Here is a 20,649-nt window from a genome sequence, read left to right as displayed (position 1 = left end):
TCAATAGATTTTAAAAAGAAAAAAGTGGGAGCATTTGCATTAAGGGGTCCCTCCAGGTGTGGCTTTGAAGTGGAAAGACCATGTGGCTTGAATGTTGGTCGAGACGTATTTGGGGGAAGACTGCCCTGTCTACCCTTTTTCTTAGAGAACCTCCTCCCTCCACAGATTTGCTAAGGGGTCCGTGGACCCAAGACTCTGTCCCTACTTTTCCCTTCTCTATGGTGTAACTGGTACAATGAGGAAGTCTAAGTCTATCTTTAGGGTGGTTAATGTGATATTATCCCCCTCTTCTTCTTTCATTTAATTATTTACTAAACTTCCACTATGATCAGGCACTGCACTAGTGGCTGGATACAGCCATAACAAAACAGATATGGTCACTGCCAAAACTAGAGAGGGAAATGGATATAAACATAGAAATTAAAATATATCACTGCAACTTGTGCTAAGTGAGTGCTATGAAGGAAGCAATCAGAACACAGTGACAATGAATTACAGTGGTCAGGAAGTGGCCTGGCTAGAAAAGACAAAGTGAGCCAATTAGACCCTCTGCCTTGAAGGTCGGAGCTATTCAACACAAAGGGAGAGAAGCTGGAGGGCAGATGAAGAGAGGCTGGACTTACAGCTGCCTCACTTTCTCGCATTCCTGTTCCTTTAACTTTTCCTGAAGTCTCATGAGACGCTGCCAGACCTTTATAATAATAACCTCTCTCTCTCTCTCTTTTTTTTTTTTTTAACTTGTGCTAGTTTGAGAGGGTTTCATTTTCTAGAGCAAGTATGGTATGCCTGGAGGCAACATTAATAGCCAGGGCTGGAAATAAAAATAATAAAGCTAAATAATTAATCCTGATTGGCAAAGGTGAGAAAAGGAAGATTTCAAAGATAAGTCCCATTAGAATGTACATGGCAGCTGGGAGAAGAGAGGCCTGAGACCTTTGCTCACACACTTCTTCCAACACTGACGTTGCCACCATTATTTACTTATGTGACTTCTTGTTCTACTGAGTGACAGGGAGCATATCTTTATATCCACAGGGTCTAGAGCAATGGGTGGCATTCAGTAGACGATTCATAAATGTTTGTAGAATGGATGACTGACTGAATGAGTAAAAGGAAGCAGGGAGTCCAGTAAGATGGTTACTGACATATTCTAGTTTTACTTATCCATTTTTAAGTGCATCTCTAATTAAGAATTAAGTATTACACACTATTAAAAAGCTTAATGGATTCAAGCCCAAAATGTATGGAGTGCCTCCTGGGTGCCAGGCACAGCATATGGCTGGCTCATTCCTTAAGAAGCCTGCAATCTTGGAGGTGAGCTTAACCTTATCCCCTATGATAAGGACAGCAATCAAGTAGCCAGCAACCTCCTCCTCACACCAATGGGAACTGGAGTTATTTATGGGTTTGCCGTTCCTGCAACTTTGAAAGGAGTTTTATAATCAGCTTTGGTCACATTTCTCAAATGCTGAGCCATTCAGAGATGCCTTAAAAACAGCTCATCTGTGTACGCTTTGCTTCACTTGCTGGGCCACTAATATCTACACAGTAATGGAGGTAGTTTTCCTATGAATTTTCTTGGAGAAGAAAATACTCTTTGCAGACCAGTACCTTTGCATCATGGATAATTCCATAATTTAATTGCCTTTTCTAACATCTACTTCCTGCCAGCAAAAAATATGCATGAGGTGTTGTCATGTTCTACTTGGCTGACTTTTGGGGGAATTAACACCAGGGGTACAAATCAAAATTAACTTTTTTTTTTTTTCCGGCAGGAAACCAGGAGGAGAAAGAATAATGCAGATTTGAAGATGGAAAAAAGAAACAGTTTTTATAGAATTATGGGAAGTAAAAGTGGGGAGGATCTTAGAGACGGTCTAGTTGTGGCTTCTCGAACTTTAAAATACATTCTGATCACCTGGGGATTTGATTGGGATGAAGATTCTGATTCAGAGGCCTGGGGCGGGTCCTGAATTCTACATTTCTAATCAGCTCCCAGTTGATGTAAATGCTGCTTGTCCAGGGATGTGGTAGGCAGAATAATGGCCCCCTAGACATCCATGGCATTATCCTCCTGGAACGTGTGAACATGTTAGGTTACGTGGCAAACTGCAGATTTGCAGATGGAATTGAGGTTGCTAATTAGCTGACCTTCAAATGGGGGGATCATCTGGATTACCTCAGTGGGTCCTTATAATTTGAGGGAGATGGAAGACAGTCAGTGTGACAGTGATGCAATGAGAGAAAGGCTTGGCCAGCCTCTCCGGGTTTGAAGACGAAAGGGGGCCACGGACCAAGGAATGCAGGCAGCTTCTAACAGCTAGAAAAGGCAAGGAAGATTATTCTTCCCAGGGCTCCAGAAATGATACCTTGAGTTCAGCCCAGTGAGACCCATTTGGACTTCTGACCTCCAGAACTAGAAGATAATCAATGTGTGTTGTTTTAAGCTGCTGAAGTTGTGGCAGTTTGTTACAGCAGCAGCTGGAAATGAATGCAATGGACCACACTTTGAGAAACAAAGGCCTACTCTTCTCTTCCTCCCTCCTTATAAGAAGATGTCTTTCCCTATCCCACCAACTACTTAAAAAAATATACCTTCCAGATGGCAACCCTCTCCACAAGGGTTTGGGGGGATTGTAGCCATTCACTCATTCAAGCCACATTTTGTGAGGGAAAGTGAAATGAATCTGACACAATCTTTGCATCCAACGAGCTGGCAAAAGAGTAAGGAAAATAAGGCAAAGTCATAAATAACTAGCACATCATACTGGTAACAATGTCCCCTCAGAATCTTACCTGCTCTCTATTCTTTCTTTCATTAACCTGGACAGGCTCCCCTGTCTTTCACCTGGACTCTGGAAAAGGCCTCCTAATGGGATTCTCTGGCTTAGTTTCTCCTCTCTCCAATCCATCTTAAAACAGTCATTGCACAATTAATCTCCCCAAAGTGCATGAGCATGTTCACTGATGGAGGGAATGAGATGGCAGTGAGAAAGAATTAGAAGAGGAGAAGAGAGGAGATAAATTATGAAATGAGTTTCCACCAGAAATAAGAGAAACATCATCAAAACCCATGTGGAATGGAAGGGAGGTTCTTCTGTTTTTCTAAGAATTCAGAGAAAGGAGAAAAGGAGAAGAAGGGAGAGTGAAGACATAATAAAAATTTCAGATTGTGAAGGGGAAAATTTATGGAAACCATTCCTCTGCATAAGAGTTTTAGAATTCACTTTGGGGCTTAAAAAGTGGAGAAAGGTTTAGAGCTGCTTTACTGGAATGAGATAGGAAATGAACTTGATGAACGACGGACTGCTGAGCAGGCCCGTGAGTCCATGGTGCTGGACTGCACAGATCTGTTACGGTGCCGATTGGCATGGCTTTCCCCAACAATTCTCAACAAGCCAGAAGCAGGAGCAAAGGAACGATCCATGGTTACAAACTGTAAGAAATGTAGTGGTAGATTTTAGGGCTCTGAAACACAGGGGCTGCGTATCACTAAGGTGACTGATGAAGGCATCTGTGGTCTATGAAGGGGGGGGGGATGAATTGGAAGACTAGAGAGAGGCTAAGGGATGAGAAAGAACAGATGTTAAAGACAGTTAGACGATGAGAAAGGTTGATGATAAGGACGTGCTCAGAGAAAGGATGTTAGACATTGCCAGTCTGTGGTCCCAGTCCTGACTGCTGGTGTGTAAGTATAACCCCTTTTCTGCAGTCCAGCCCTTTGCTTTTTAAAAAGAACTAAAGTGTTCTCCACAATTCCATCTTTATAGAGTAAACATGCTCTTTTGCAATTTTTCATAAGCTGTGCTTCCCAAGTTTTTACTATCTGATCAAGCTCTTCTGAGCATATCCTGTTAAAATATGGTGCTATAAGAGAAGTACATTGCTCCAGAAGTGGTTGGATTAGAGCAGAGGTCTGTGAGACCTGCACCTGCCTTGGCTGGATGCCGTTTATCCATTAAAGGAGTCTAAGGTGACATCTGCAATTTTAGGAGCCACATTAATTAATCACTAGGTCAAATGCAGGTTACTTGCTACTAACTCTCCTTCCATTGAGTTTGAGACAAGTGTCCCCTGGCCTTGTGCAATGACTAGAACACAAAGGTAGGATTTTATATTCATCTTTCTTATATTTCAGTATGTAAATTCTGACTCATCACTCCAGCCAGCTGTTATGTTTTGGAACCTTGAATTTTGTCCCATCATAAACAGGAATGTTTCAGCCATTCCTTCCAATTTTGTATCATTTTAAAAATTAGTCAACATCCTCTATATCTTAGATTTGTTTATCTGAATTTTGTATAGGCCATGGCCAAGTATAGAGGCCAGAGTATTATCATAAAAACTTCCCTCAAAGTTGAAATTAATCTTTTAATACTTGTTCATTCATTTCTTCAGTCAGTCTCAGACTCAGTCATGCACAGACTCAGAAGCTGGACTGCAGCAGTGACAGATGTATTGGGGTTTATAGTCTAGGAAGGCAAATGTTTGATGAGTGCTATAGAAGAAGCAGTAAGGATGCTCTGGCATCTATAACAGGGGACCTGTCTTAGTCTAGAGAGTAAGGGAAGCCCCCCAAGGACTGAAGTTAGCTTAAACCAAGAACGATGGGTTAGTAGCACTATAGTTAGGCGAGGGGAATGGGAGGCAAGGTGGAGCATTCCAGGAAGAGGGCACAACGTCTATGAACAGATAGGATTGAGTGACTGGAAGAGCATGCTCAAAGGAATGAAGGTTAAAGATTGCTGGAGCATTAAGTATGAAAAGGAGGGGATTGTGGGTGACGCTGGAGAAGAAAAGCACAAGGCAAAAGTGGGCAAGGCCCTGGAAGCCTTATTATAATTTTGAGGCTTATTCTAAGGGCAAGCCATTGAAGGGCTTTACTCAGGAGAGGAACATGACACTTGCATATCAAAGGTCATTCCAGTTTCTTTGTGAATGTGTTGGAGGAGATCAAATGGATGCCTGTTAGGATTCCAACAGTGTCCAGGAGAGGAGAGAAATGGACCAAGATGGGGCAGTGTAGAAAAAGACTCAACAAATTTCTTGGGAGGAAGCCATTGATTTGCGATTAACTAGATGCAGGGAATGGGAAAGATGAAGGAACATGGGTGACTCCTTGGTTTCTGGCTCGACTGTCTATGTGGCTGGTGGGATCATTTCCTGAGAAGGGACCAGTGGTGGTAGCTTTACTCTTTCAGGAGCCTGTGAGACATCCATGTCCAGATATCTAACAGGCAGCTGAATCTGTAAATCTGGAGCTCCAGAAAAGAACTGAGCCAGGGATAGAGATTTTGGCACCATCAGCATCAAAGTGAGTCTCAACCCTGGCTGCAAACTGAAATTATTTGGTGATTTTTCAAAATATAGCTAAACCTGAGCCCCACTCCAGATTATCAAATCCGGGACTTGGCATTCCTTTTTAAAAAAAGTTTTCCCAGGGACTCTAATATCTATCCAGAATTGAGAACCGTGAGTGAGAAATCACAAAAGTCATAGATAGGTAAGGGACACTGGATGAGACAAAGGAGAGAAGGTGGCACAGGACAGATCTCTTTTTAGGTATAACTGCTCACCTGTCAACTCATTTACCTGAGTGTACTAACTACACACCCACACCTCTCCATTATTTATATAATATTATAATTTCAAAAATAGCAGTTCTAGTTTAGAACAGTTTTACTTTCTGTAAAGCAAAACTCTTCGAGCGGGCACTCTCTCTGTAAGAGGGTATCCCAGGTATCCACTGTTGCATAACAAGTGTCCAAAATTTTGTGGCTCAGAACAACAACCTATTTTTTTTTTTTTTTTTTTTTTTTTTTTTTTTTTTTTTTGAGACGGAGTCTCGCTCTGTCGCCCAAGCTGGAGTGCAGTGGCGCGATCCTGGCTCACTGCAAGCTCCGCCTCCTGGGTTCACGCCATTCTCCTGCCCCAGCCTCCCGAGTAGCTGGGACTACAGGCGCCCGCCACTGCGCCCGGCTCATTTTTTTGTATTTTTAGTAGAGAGGGGGTTTCACCGTGGTCTCGATCTCCTGACCTTGTGATCCGCCCGCCTCGGCCTCCCAAAGTGCTGGGATTACAGGCGTGAGCCACCGCGCCCGGCCACAACAACCTATTTTTCACTATTTCTGTGGCTTAGGAATTAGGGAGGAATTTGGCGGAGTAGTCTGCCCCGAGGTCTCTCATGGAGACGGATGGTGGGGGAGAGGGATGCTGGTACAGATGGGGTGTGTCTGAGCCTCTCTGTCTTTGTGCAGTCTTAAGGTTTCTCCAAGTGGTCTGTGTTGATGGGCTAGTCTGGGCTTGCTTGAAGCATGGTGGAACAGTCAGACTGTTCACATGGCAGACCACAGAGCCACTGCAATATCCCACCTGGTGAAGAAGCAGCAGAATCACCTGGCTTTGGAAAAGTCTTTTCCTTCCTACTTTACTGGTCAACCAGCTACAAAAGTCTGCCCAGTTTTAAGGGGAGAGGCAGGCTCCATCTTTTAATGCAGGAAGATACTATTGTTGTCTCTTTGAAAAACATGGTTGGCTTCAAATAGTTAAAGATAATGAAATCAACAACCCAGATTTCTTTCTACCAATTCTTCATCTGTACTTTGTCCAGTCACTGAACATTTGGAATAAAAGCAAATTTATTTAACAGTTATAATAGTACTAAATGAAAACCGATAGTTTATGTTAGATACAACTTCTTTAATTCCTAGAAATGAGCTGATGACTTACAGAGTAAGAGATATTCAAATGGACTTTTCTCCTATCTAAAGAAATAGTAAAATTGGAGACTGATTTGAGTCATAATAAAAGTTCAGTCTCCCACACACAAAAAAGTAAAATTAAAATGAACTAAAGTTCTTAAATCTTTAAATTTAGTCCATGATCAACTTTTTATATCAGAATTTTGATTTTTAATCTGACACTGGGAAGTTTAAATATATACATATAACTATAAAATCATTGTTAGCAACAGTCTCTTTGATCTACATTTAAACAAGCAATGAGCTTAATATATATCTCATTTTACCCATTTATCTAGCATATATTCAGTATATACCTGCATGTTTTCTATAATTGTTCTTGATTCTTCTCATATTTTCCCAGAACTACCAGTTAGACTTGCACATAATTTTAGGGTACACTGAGTCCTTGAGTCCACTGGAAGTCTGTTTTCAGCCAGCTGGTTATACCTACATTGTATTAGGACTTAGGTAAATATTCTGTCTGGCCACTATCGCTCATGAATTCTATATTTGAATTTATTACTGAGGACAAAAAAATGTTATCTTCATTCAAGGCATTTTGTTTCTGGTATTTTAATCAGAGTAGAAACAAGACACTTTAATCTTCTGCTTCTAACTTAGAATATTCAGTAAAATATTTCTTCTCATTTTCTTTGCAATTTAAAGTCTCCACTTGGGGGCGGGGGTGGGGGGGAAATGGTAATTATTGACATTCACTCTCCCTGAGGGATTTCTTTTTTTTCCTGCTGATTCACAGAACTTTTCAGATAAAGAGTACCATAAAGGCATAAGTCACTATTACCCTTTAATCAATACCAGAATAAAGGAGTTAATTACCTTTTAGTCAATACCAGAATAAGGGAGTTGGGTTAATCTCTAAATTATATTAACCTTGGATATTTCTTTGCTGTGGTGTGGAGGAAGCTGATGATTTAAACACCATGGAAACTAGAAGCACACACTCTCTCTCTTTGAGGGGAGTTTATTTGTTCACCTACATTTTTTATTTTAACAGGTTTGATCAATTAAAAAAGAGCATGATGATTTGAACACCAGTCAAAATTATCATCTGATTGGCCAGATCTTGTTTTCCCAATGATTTTATGAGTTTATTTCTTTGCTTTTCCTCTAAAGGCAGTAAAAAAGAATTAAAACCAGTCAGCATTTGCCAAATTCCTAAAATTACAATTTGAGCCACTAAGAAATTTAAAAACCACAGTTGTCCATTGGAAGATGAGTGGATAAAGAAAATGTAGTATATATACACAGTGGAATATTATCTAGCCTTACAAAAGGAAACCTTGCAATGTGCGACAACACTGATGAATCTTGAAGATGCTATGCTAAGTGGAATCAGCCTGGCACAGGACAAATACTGCATGACTCCCTTCATATGAAGCACGTAAAATAGTCAAACTCATAGAAGCAGGGACTAGGATGGTGGTTTCCAGGGCCTGGAAGGAGGAGGAAATGGAGAATTGCTGTTCAATGGGTATAAGATTTCAGTTATGCAAGATGAGTAAGCTCTAGAGGCACTGTGCCTATGGCTAACAATACTGTACTGGCATTTAAAAACACAATAAGAGGGTAAATTTCATGTTAAATGTGCTTAGCATAGTATTTTTAAAAAGAAAGAAAAACATTAAGTTATATAATTGATCCTAAATCGCCATTTCAATATATTTTTGATAATTACCTTCAAGGATTGAGAAGCAGAGTTCCAAAGCATCCCTAAGACAAGAGAGCATCAGAAATGTTATGCCAGTGAACCATACATGGACTTTTAAGATGGTTCAATCAGGTTCGTTTATTTTATAAGAAACTGATGTACTGAGAGGTTATGTGCTAAGTTCAACCTGAGGCAACCAGTTTGTATCAGGACTCAGGCTGGTGCCCATGCTCTCTGATCCGCAGCACAGTCTCCCTTTTGGTCTTTCACAGTGCCAGTGCGTAGGAGGTGGGAAAGACCACAGGTTCATCCAATGATAGAGTTGCCAAGGATTTTGGAATTCATCTATGTGAACTCCCATCGTTTAGCAGATTAAAACATGGAAGCCAAGAGAATAAATACAATGTATACACATTGTACACAAAGGACACAGGTTTTCAGTATAATAATGATGTTCCTTTGTTACTTTACATGTGGTTTGAAACAAAGTATACTTTTAATGGACAATAAGATTACTGAATCACTGTTTGCCTTAGAAGTTGAGAAGACTCCCCATACTAGTGGCAGTATGACTTGGTTTGCTAAAGGATGGGAAATTCTAGAGTTTGCATTTTAATTTACTAATTACTTTAGAATGATGGTTCTCAAACTTTTAATTTATTCTTTTCAATAAACATAAAAATGTCAAGCTTTTCTCATGTAACTGAATTCCAAAATAGGTATTCCAATTTCCTTTTTAAATATATATATGTATTTGATATACATATATATATATTTTGATACACTCTGAGGTATTGTGGCAGCTACAGAAATCAATACAGTTGACTGACAGCCTCTGCTACTCCTCTGGGTCCCCTAGTGCATTTATACCCCAGCCAAACTCCCCCCAGAAGGCTGCTAGTTAACAGCTGAGGAGGCTGGGGACTAGTGAAAGCTCATTTCTGAACATTCCTCCAGTGGGCAATGTTGGCCTAAACACTCCTCATCAGCCTGCCGAAATTCAATACTGCATTGTAAGTTTGAGACGTTCTCTGCTCGATTTTCCTTTCTTCTCCCTCTTCTTTCAAGCTATCAGATTTGTATGGAAGTCTAAAGCCTCTCCCTGCCTGCTCTGGCTGCCTACCGTCTTCCCCATCTCTTCTAATCCCATCTTATCTTGGCATCTGTCTCTTGGAGGACTCAAAAGAAAACGAGTATGTGGGTTCTTTTCTAATTATACCTATTTTTTCCCCCACTGACATTTTAATACTTGCCCTAGACCCAGGAAGCATGTCCCACTTCCTTCTTCCTCCCCGTAAGTTGAGAATTACCATTAGACAATAGTGGCTAAATTATTTAACACTGATTAATTAGCCAATATTTGGGGGGCACAAAGTCTATGATATTATAGGAGCTATTAAGTACACAAATAAATCAAAAGTCCATCAGGAGCTTATAATCAAGTTAAGGAGCAATGACTTACAGAGAAAATGTGGTTTTAACAATAATACAAGCAATAACAATTTTAAGGTCCGAGTCTATTTATTTATCTGTCTGTCTACCTGTCTGTCTAATCTATCTGAACAGATTTCCAGTGTGCAAGGTTAGGAGAGAAGGAACTATTGTTACAGCATTCCAACATTGTCATTTTCTTCTCTGTAAAAACTGAATAATTTAATACAAAGGATCATGGAGAGAAATAACTAGAATGTTGGTAAAGTACCTATAAATCCCAAGGGATTGTGAACAGAGTTACTGTTTCCTGCTGCCAAAGGGTTTCATTTTTGACATGCTCTTGTATTCTTTAGCATTAACCATCTATCTTATATATACCTCTCAGCCACAGTGCACAGGGGCTACCAGGAAAGACTGGAAGGAGTGGGGGTGGGGAGGCAGGAGAAGCAGGGAGAGAAACACTGTGAATTCCAATCATGTAGCCTGGAAAAAGCAATGCAATGCTAATCCTACAATAGTAAATTTCTTCTTATCCCCTGAAACTGATGCTGACATTTTCATTTATTCATTCAGTTCCTTTAGACTCCTTGTCTAATCTCTTCTAGTTGCCAAGCAACAGTAACAGCAGTTCTGTAAGTAAGCATTAGGCAACAACTATTGTCAATGTTTCTCCTTTCTGTGAACGGGAAATTTAATGACCCTTTCCTATGAGAAAATGATGACAAGAACCTGTTCCATGGTGAAATCTGAAAGCTGTGTGGCTTGTGTTCTTGTTTGAATCCAAGGGTTGGACTAAATTGACTTCAACACTCTGCAAAATTTTCCCAAAAGCTTGCATGGTTTGCACTTTCAAAACAACTACTTAGCATTAAAACTTGTCTCAAATCCCATGAAGCGAGTTATCTATTAAATGGAGTTAATGTTTAAAAGATGCATAACGATGGGTTTCTTCTGTACCAAATGCTTGGATTTTTCTGACCACACTCCACCCCACATAAAGACTTGAACTATACTTCACTACTTTGTAAAATGCAAATCAAGAGAGTTACAAGAAAAAAATAATAAAATAGTATATATTTATTCAAAAATAATTAAAAATTATTTTTTTAATAATAATTAAAACAGACACCAGGACACACAGACATGAACACTTTCTATTCCCATTATCTGAAGAGATACTGAATATGTCACCTCTCTGGACAAGAGACTTTTCTCCTTTTTCCTATTCCTCCTTTTTTATTTTAATGATTCTATACAATTATTGTTTATAAACCAATTTAACCTAACTTTAACAGCTCTAAAAGCTATTGCCAGTGAGTGGTGCAGCTCAGCAATGGCATTATAGTCTGAGCTGTTCCCCATTTCTATATCATCATCATATTGTCTAGTCTTGCTTACTTTTTGTAGGCTCAGCAGTAGCTATAAAAGTTTGAAAAAGTCAAGTCCACTTTTATGTTCTTTCTTTTTACTTTTTCTTTCTAATCTTGGTTCTATGGGAATTTATATTTTGAGTTTCAAACTGTTTTTTTTTTTTTTTTAAAAGACCGAGTCTCACTCTGTCGCCCAGGCTGGAGTAAAGTGGCATGCTCTCGGCTCACTGCAACCTCTGCCCCCTGGGTTCAAGTGATTCTCCTGCCTCAGCCTCCTGAGGAGTTGGGATTACAGGTGCCCGCCACTACACCCAGCTAATTTTTGTATTTTTAGTAGAGACAGGGTTTCACCATGTTGGCCAGGCTAGTCTCGATCTCCTGACCTCAGGTGATCCGCCTGCCTCGGCCTCCCAAAGTGCAGGTGTGAGCCACCGTGCCTGGCCTCAAACAAAAATGTGAATTAACTAGAGCTCCTTTTCCATTTTCTAATTGTGAAATAAACAGATAAGCTCCCCCAGATGCCTTCTAGTTTATATTGTTAAGAGCTCATAAAGCAGCTCTACATTTATTACTGTACTTGATGACTTTGTGAGGCAGATTTTATTATCATGTCCGATTTACAGATTAGGAAATTGAGGCCCAGAAAAGTTAAGTGGCTTATTTCAGGATGCTCAACTAATAATCTCTGACTTCTGTCTCCAAACTCCACACTCTTTCCACAGCCTTACCTTGTTGGATGTCACCTCCCAAGTATACTGCGTCTTCCAGTGTGGCTTAGGGACCACTCATTGGAATTAGTTATCCGTGCATAATTGGACACTTTGCAACTATTAACCCCATTCGCAAGGAACTTCTTTACTTTCCACCATCAAGTTTTACTGCTGAATTGTATTCTATTTAAACTGATTTATGAGAACGCATTAAAAATATCTGACTAAAATTTCTATTTTGTCTATACCAGTTCTAATAATCCTTTCTTATTCAGTTAAAATTACATTTAAACATTTGTAAATCTAATTTACCTTGGTACCCACATATTTTACACAGAAATAATCTAACGGTGACTATTAAGCCCTACACTGAAATCATCTATAAATTTCTAGTGTTCAATTTCTTTAAAAACACATTATTTGGAAAAGAAGCTATTAAAAATGAATATGCCCTATATATAAGATCAGATTAGCCCAAAGATTTTGTTCTGATATCTCACCTTCTCAAAGTGACATTTGGGGAATTTTTTTCTCTCTTTACTTTTTTATTTCGTGCAGCGGGATATGACCGGTTACTCAGCAAAGGACCTCATTTGGTATTGTGAAGCCTACCTGAGACCACCTGTATGATTATGTAAACATAGAACTTTTCTGAAGAACCACAGGTAGTCAACATAAGTAACCCAAGTTTCTGTTTTTAGAAGAAATTTAAAACATGCTTTATTTAATAGCAAAAAGAGTACTAAAATGAGATGACATTTCCATTAACCTACATTTCATTTTTCAAGAAGACTTGAGATTTTGCAAAACATCGTAAATGGGAAATGAAGTCTCTAAAGAACTTAACAATTCAAGCAGGCATGTTCATTCATTCATTATTCATTCATTTATCTAACTCTATCTGGGGGGTCAACTATGTATCAAACCCAAGAATAAGAAATAGTAAGAACCATTCACCACCTCCAAGAAGCACATAGTCTCACACGGTGAGACGGAGCCACAGCCGACAATTACACTCCCTGGAATAACAGCTGCAGTGGAGAATGCAGAGAACCCCACAGAAGTACAAGGTGAATGACAGAAGAAGGGTGAATCATTCAGGCAGGGCAGGAGAAAGGAGAGTTGAGTCCCTGAGGAGGACATCCCAGACAGGAAACAGCCTTTGCAAAGGAGGCAGACATATTTAAGGTCAGGGTGGTGACTGAGAGATGCATGGAGATGTGGCAGTGGATAAAGGTGTAAAAGGTGGATGGGGTCCACTCATGCAGGGGATGTATGTAATGCTCAAGAGACCAGACTCTGATTGCAACCATATTTTCAATTTAATTCCTTATTGCTATAATCCAACAAGATAGAGATATTTTTAAATGAAACAGTTAAAATGATTGTCAATTTTAACTTTCAGTTGTCTTGAATATTAAACCTGAAATTATTAGCTACCTGCTCCTTTGGACTAAAAGCTGCATGAAGGCAGGAATCATTTCCTCACCAAAGCACCTACTCGAATTCATCCAATAGAGGACCCACTAGAGGCAACTGATGAACTCATTTGATTCCAACATTTCTTAAGAAGTAATTAATTTCTCACAGTGCTTGACTAGATACTGCATCAACGGCACTACATAGATGTTTTATCTGATCTCTACAATCTTGTACTCTAAGACATAACAGTTGTTATTATTATTAATTTTCATAATTAAAATGTCATTGCTCTGTGTGACAGATTGAGAAACAAACTAATCATAAAAAGGCCATGAAAGCTAATAACTAAAGACAGTAAGTATACTAAAATAAATCAATGTAAAATTATAAACGATCAGAATTTTCAGTTGTTTATTATGGTTTATTTTACTGAGTTGAGAAATCGATTAACCTTTTGACATGGGAAGATGGAATTCATTAAATAAGTTACAGAAGCACTACTTCCATTTTCATCACCCTCTTTCAAAATAGTGCCAACACTTTGATAAGTTACGGAAATGCAGTGGGAAAACACTACTGTCAACTGTCACGTGGACATCTGACACTGCTCATGAGGAGTGGAATGACTGTGGCTCTTAAGCCTATGCATGGAGCATTCACACTGAACCTCCATGATCTGTGTGCTGACAGATCAGCCTATTTTCCCTCATTGGCATGATGCCACCTCTGTTTTGAATAAGACACTCTAACACTCTAATGTTGGCTGCTGAGCCTACCATATTGGTCTGTCCACCAGCCATGCTTTGCAGGGATCAATTGCTATGAGTCTGATTCTTTCAAGTGCTTTTCCTTTCCATGGTCCAACTCTAGGAGCTGTTCTATCTCAGCAGATATTAGGAAAGGGGCTGCCGATCCTTGGTCAGCACCACGGCGCCCAACCCAGCTTCTCAAATTGGGGAATACATATTCTCACTTGAATATATGACTGTGAGTTCAGACATTATATGAAGAAGCCACGATATAAAAGGGCCATCTTGCTGCTATTTTTTACTCAATGGCCAATAAGTTTGTAAAGATATAGGAAAAAACAAACTCAGCTTCTCCTACTATACTCTCACAATGCAGAATACTTCTGGGGACCTCTGGTCACCCATATGTGTGGGGGACTTCTCTCCACCAAGCAATCCTTCAGCAGTGGATTCTTCAGCAGACATCAGCTGAGTGTTCTCCCACTTAGTTCTCCTAGTGTTAATTCTGACATTGTCTACCTGGAGATAGCATCAGATTCCACAGATTGAGAGCTCAGTTCCACAAGACCACCCCCCACTTCAGATTCCAGCACAAGTACAGTTGGCCCTCCATGTCCACAGGCTCCATATCTGTGGATTCAACCAATCACAGAACAAAAATATTTTGGGGAAAAAAAACAGTAAAAAATATCAGGAGTGTACTGAGTACCTATGGCTTTTGGAATCATAAAATCAAAATATCTTAAGTCAAACCACCATAAATCAGGGACTGTCTATAATTTGCTAGAGTGGCTCACAGAACTTAGGGAACACATTTACTGGTTTATTACAAAGGATATTATTAAGGTTACTGATGAACACGAGATAGAAGAGATGCACAGGGCAAGGTATGTGGGAAGGGGTTCAAAGCTAACATGCCCTCTCTGGGTTCACCACGCCAAACCTCCAAGTATTTAGCTCAGCCCTTTTGGGTTTTTATGGAGGCTTCGTTACATAGGCATGACTGCTTACATCACTGGCCACCAGTGATCAACTTAACCTTCAGCTTCTCTCCCCTCCTGCCAGTTTGGTGGAGGGAAAATTCCAACCCTCTAATCACCTGGTTGGTTCCCTGGGCAACCAGTCCCCATTGGACTATATCCAAGAGCTCTCAGCCAAAGATCAGCTCATTAGCATACAAAAAGACACTTATCATTTTGAAGATACTAAGGATTTTAGGAATGGTATATATATTTCATAATAAGTATCACAAAGTTACAATGATTTTATACTGAAAGAATGTGCGGAATATATTATTAAATACAATGGATAAAAATTTTGCATCAATTTTTAAGACAACACGTAATAATACTCCAAGGAATTTGTGTGTTGTCAGAAGTTAGTTTTGACCATGTGCCCAGAGACTTGGAGTAACATATTAGTCCTTCTGTGTCTTGGGGGCATCTTGATGGAAAACCCTGAGAAGCAGTAATATGTGGAAAGGGTACAGGCTTTAGAACCAGACACAGCTGAGTTTGAATCCTTGTTCCTCCACATTTCTTGAGAGTTTGACTTTGACCAAGACAAGTCTGACCTCAAGCCTCAGTGTCCTCATCAAACAGAAAGGTTATTTAATATGAAGATTTATAAAATATGTAGCACAGTCACTGATGGAGCCAGGTGAGATTTTTAGAAGATGTAAGATCAAGTCATACTCCTGCTTAAAACCTTCCAGCAGTTTCTTTCTGCTCTCTGAATAATGCCCTACATGGCAGTATCAAGGTTCCAAACCTTTCAGGACGTGGACCTCCTTTGGCAGTCTGGTGAAGACTTTGGGGTCTTTCTCAAAATAACATTTTAAAATTCATGAAATAAACTGCATGTGATTACAAAGGAAACTACTTATATTGAAATATATTCATAAAATAAAAATATATTCATAAAAAATATATTCATAAAAACAAACATGCTACAGTAATATATGTACTTCTCTATTAACACATCAAATAACATCATATAGTAACAGGGTTCTATAACTACAGTAAGTCTGAAGTAGTGATGAACAAACAACATTTCAGGATATCTGCAACAAATGTAATTGAATATGAAAATGTCTGTGATTTTTAATTGTGAAAGTCACAGGCACTGCTGCTCTACTGTGCGTTGTTTGTTTGTTTGTTTTTTGAGACGAAGTCTTGCTGTGTTACCCAGTCTGGAGTGCAGTGGCGCGATCTTGGCTCACCGCAACCTCCGCCTCCAGGGTATAAGTGATTCCCCTGCCTCAGCCTCCTGAGTAGCTGGGATTACATGTGCCTGGCACCACACCCAGATAATTTTGTATTTTTAGTAGAGACAGTGTTTCTCCAGGTTGGTCAGGCTGTCTTGAATTCCAACTCCAGGTGATCCACCCGCCTCAGCCTCCCAAAGTGCTGGGATTACAGGTGTGAGCCACCACACCCAGCCCTACTCTGTTTTTTTTTTTTTTTCTTTTGCCTATATTCATGACTGGAGGAACTAGTAAATTTCATTTAGATATTAGTGAAGATAAAAATGTATTTGTTCTCATCTACATTCATGGACCCATGGATTGTAACCACGATCCCTTGGAGATCCACGGACCTGGACAGAGAGCCGGCATTCTAAGCGGTATTCTTTGACTTCATCTCCCATCATCAATCACCTTTGTCTGCCACACTTGGACCACACTGACCACTTGGCTCGTCAAACACATTCAACTTAGTCCACCTTAGGCATCTGCTTTGCTTTTCTCTCTGTCTGGAATTCTCTGTCCTCACATCTTTGTATGGTTGTTTCTTTCCCCATCTTTATCTCAATCAAATGTCACCTCCTCCAAAGGGCTTCCCTGACCACCCCAAATAGAGCAGCTACCTCCCCTTGCCTCCCCCTTCATCACACCGCCTTGCTGTTTTCTCCACAGTCGTTATCACTGCCTGAAACAATTGTGTTCATTTAGATATTCTTGTGTTTATTCTCTGCTTCCCTGCCCTAAAATATGAGCTCCATGGGAGCAGGAACTTCATCCACATGTTCAGTGCCATACCCCTGGCATCTAGAGTGGTGTTTGGGTCTATTACCCCGTTGCTAAGTGAAAGTAAAATAGTAAGAGCTTCACAAATGTCGCTTCTCTCATCCTTCACTCTGCATTTTTGGTATGGTGAGGATACAAACCCCTGCCCTCACGTGGTTTACAGTCCAGAGAAGGCTGTGGGGTGACGCTGTGGAAGGTGCACCAGCACTGTGGTGGCTTGGCCTCCTGTCGAGGCTCTCCCACATGCCTGTAAAACCACTGGCAAACCAGTGCTAGGGCCTCAGTTCCTATGGTGTCAGACAAATGGGTTGGACAAATTTATCTTCATGGTCTACGGTTTATGATCCTTAAGAGCTAACAGTGCAAGGCAGCATATGTGGCAAGTGAGGGATTCTGACCCTCAGTGGAGGACGCAGCATAGACTTGGAAAGAGCTCTGAAGTGGAATCAGTCTCCAACAAATCATGAGAAGTGGGGATTTTCAGAGTCATGAACTCTCAGCATTGAAAGAAACGTCAAAGGCTGCCCAGCATGACCACCCGGTGATACACTGGATGTCTCTCTGAGTCCCTTTCTGAAGAGATAATATGATACCCTTGCTCTTAGGTGTAACCCAGCGTGGGGGTGAAGAGTATGAACTGTGGAACGGCATACTGCCTGGGTTCAAATCCCAGTTCTGCTGTTTACCAGCTACGTGAACTTAGCCAAATTACTTAACTTCTCTGTTTCTCAACTTCCACCTCTGTAAAATGGAAATAACAACAGTATTTTCTTTATGGGGTTATGGTCAAGAGTAAATGAAAAAATGAGCGCCATATGCTTAACATGCTTTCAGTAGACATTACTTATGATTCTTTCTGCTCAACAGTTCACTGGTATGGCAAACTTACTACATATCCCCCAAAATTATTTTCCTTTTCTCCATTGTAACTGAGTTTTTACCAGCGAGGGACTGTATTACCCAGTTTGGAGTTTCTGTGAGCCAATATAACTTGATCTTACCTTCTCCTTGACATTCACATGAGTATTGAGTTCAGCCATCTTGCTTCTAGTGGAATAGGCCCTATAAAGAAGGAAAAAAGATTAAGTTTTAAAATTGATTTCTCAATGTGTTATTTTTTTACTCTCTTCCAACATAGTAAACAACTTCATTCGGTCATAATCATAAATATCATTTTAGAATGTAAAAATACTTTCAGGCTAGGCATCTGACTTAGATATGTTCTAAAAGCATGTTACAATAACTCTAGAAGACAAAGTAAAATCTTTTATTCATACTGTATTGACATGAAAAATGACAAAGACAGATGGGAATTTATCTAAATTGTGTTTCTTCCTATTATGTAGAAGAAAGGTGGTCAAAAATAGAGAGAAGGGAAATTGTACCTATTTTAACTAAGTATTGTCATCACAGTCCTCACTGTCTCAAAGCTTTTATCGGCTCCTAGGTAATCTAACAAACATTTATTGAATATATCTCTCCTATATGTACATAACAATACCAAGCACTGCAGGAAGAAACAGGAGGAAACTACTCCAGGTTTAAACATAAGAATCCACCCCCCAACTTCTTTTCTTGTCTTTTTTTCCCCCAACTTTTCTCTCTATCTGGAATGCTCTAATTTCAGATCTTTGCAGGGCTGTTCCTTTCCTATAGTATTTTTTTGTGGGCCGGCCTCAAAACCTTTTTTTTGAGCTTGTCTCAAAACAAATCTAAAGGAAAACCTACCTGTTGCCAGACTGGAATGCAGTGGCGTGATCGCAGTACACTGCAGCCTCGATCTCCTCAACTCAAGCGATCCTGCCGCCTCAGCCTCCCAAGTAGGTGGAGCTGCAGGTATGCACCACTGCCCTCAGCTAATTTTTGTATTTTTTGTAGAGACAAGGGTCTCACTTTGTTGCCCAGGCTGGTCTCAAACTTCTGGGCTCAAGTGATCCTCCCCCTTCGGCCTTCCAAAGCACTGGGATTATAGGTGTGAGCCACTGTGCCTGTCCTCTGCAGTCTTCATCTTAGCTCGAGTATCACCTCCTCCAAGAGGGCTTCACTGACCACCATATCTAAAGCTGCCACCTCTCCTGCCTTACTCTCCAACAGAATATAACCGTTTTAAATTTGTTTTTTTGCTTACCAACATATCATGAGCAACATTCCAGATCAATACATATGTATCTTCACCATAATTTTTATTGTCCATAATTTCTTAATCTCCATTTTCAAATGGACCCTTAAAACTTCCCATAATCCTTCTGTTTCTTCAAAATCTTCAGAGTTTCTGCCTTTGGTGTCCAATCTCCTTTGTAAAGTGCTCCCCTCTGAGAAGATCTGTGTTCCCAAAATCAGGCTGTTGTGTTTTCTTTTCCCTAATCTGGTCAAAATCTTTCACCATTATAATGGAAGACAGATCTTAAGACTTTAATGGATTCAATCTTTTTGAAATAGAGAATAAATGACTTAAATGCACAAACAGATTGGTTCAGAAATTAGCAGCCAGTCAGGCCAAGATATCAACATATACCACCTATTTGCATGTTGAATGGTTTTTGTCAATCAAGAACCACTGAAACACTTTCTTATATTCTTTTGCTTTTGTTATAAAGAGTGTCCCCACCTCCAGATTAGACACATGCTAGGAATAACTTGCAAAAATTCTCTGATTCTTCCCCACTATTTTATTTTACACCTACATCTTAAATAGAGCATAAATTCAGATCCATTATCTTTTGCTGATTTTAGGATGAAAGCTTGGTAATACGCAATGTTAAGTCTATTACTACTCAAATTATTCTCAACTAGGAATCCAGAGAGACAAATTATCAAATATTAGAAACAGTAAGATTTTATTTTTATAAGTTTCCAAATAACACTGCCACTAACACAAGCATTTGGACATGCTAGCAGGAGAGACCCTGCATACTTGCTTCCAGTAAAGCAGCACTTTCCCAAATGCTCCACAAAAGTGCCCAGTCTATTGAAACACCCTACAAATGGTAAGTTCTATATCCCTTGACTTGGCATATAGGAGAATCAGTTGGTGCAAAAGTAATTGTGATTTTTGCCATTGAAAGTAATGGCTAACACATCACCAAGACAGTTCTAAGCCAAAAGAACAAAGCTGGAGGCATCATGCTACCTGACTTCAAACTATACTACAAGGCTACAGTAAACAAAACAGCATGGTACTGGTACCAAAACAGAGATACAGACCAATGGAACAGAACAGAGCCCTCAGAAATAATACCACACATCTACAACCATCTGATCTTTGACAAACCTGACAAAAACAAGAAATGGGGAAAGGATTCCCTATTTAATAAATGATGCTGGGAAAACTGGCTAGCTACAAGTAGAGAGCTGAAACTGGATCCCTTCCTTACACCTTATACAAAAATTAATTCAAGATGGAAGAGAGACTTAAATGTGAGACCTAAAACCATAAAAACCCTAGAAGAAAACCTAGGCAATACCATTCAGGACATAGGCATGGGTAAGGACGTCATGTCTAAAACACAAAAAGCAATGGCAAC

The 20,649-nt window shown here is 39.9% G+C and overlaps 1 protein-coding gene across 30 annotated transcripts in view; it reads right to left on the bottom strand.

Moving 5' to 3' along the window:
• Positions 1–20,649, bottom strand: part of SPATS2L (spermatogenesis associated serine rich 2 like) — a 171,167-nt gene that overhangs the window by 71,931 nt on the left and 78,587 nt on the right. For all 30 annotated transcript variants that reach the window (XM_065525850.2, XM_074009657.1, XM_005573861.5 and 27 more), the window contains one exon: positions 18,127–18,187. In XM_065525850.2, coding sequence (XP_065381922.1) covers positions 18,127–18,165 — 39 coding nt within the window. In that variant the 5' untranslated portion in view covers positions 18,166–18,187. The remainder of the gene's footprint in view (positions 1–18,126; positions 18,188–20,649) is intronic.

The sequence above is a fragment of the Macaca fascicularis genome, chromosome 12, assembly GCF_037993035.2.
Source record: "Macaca fascicularis isolate 582-1 chromosome 12, T2T-MFA8v1.1".
Classification (NCBI taxonomy): domain Eukaryota; kingdom Metazoa; phylum Chordata; class Mammalia; order Primates; family Cercopithecidae; genus Macaca; species Macaca fascicularis.
The sequence above is the reverse complement of the archived record's forward strand: the minus strand, read 5'-3'. Positions and strand labels throughout refer to the sequence as shown.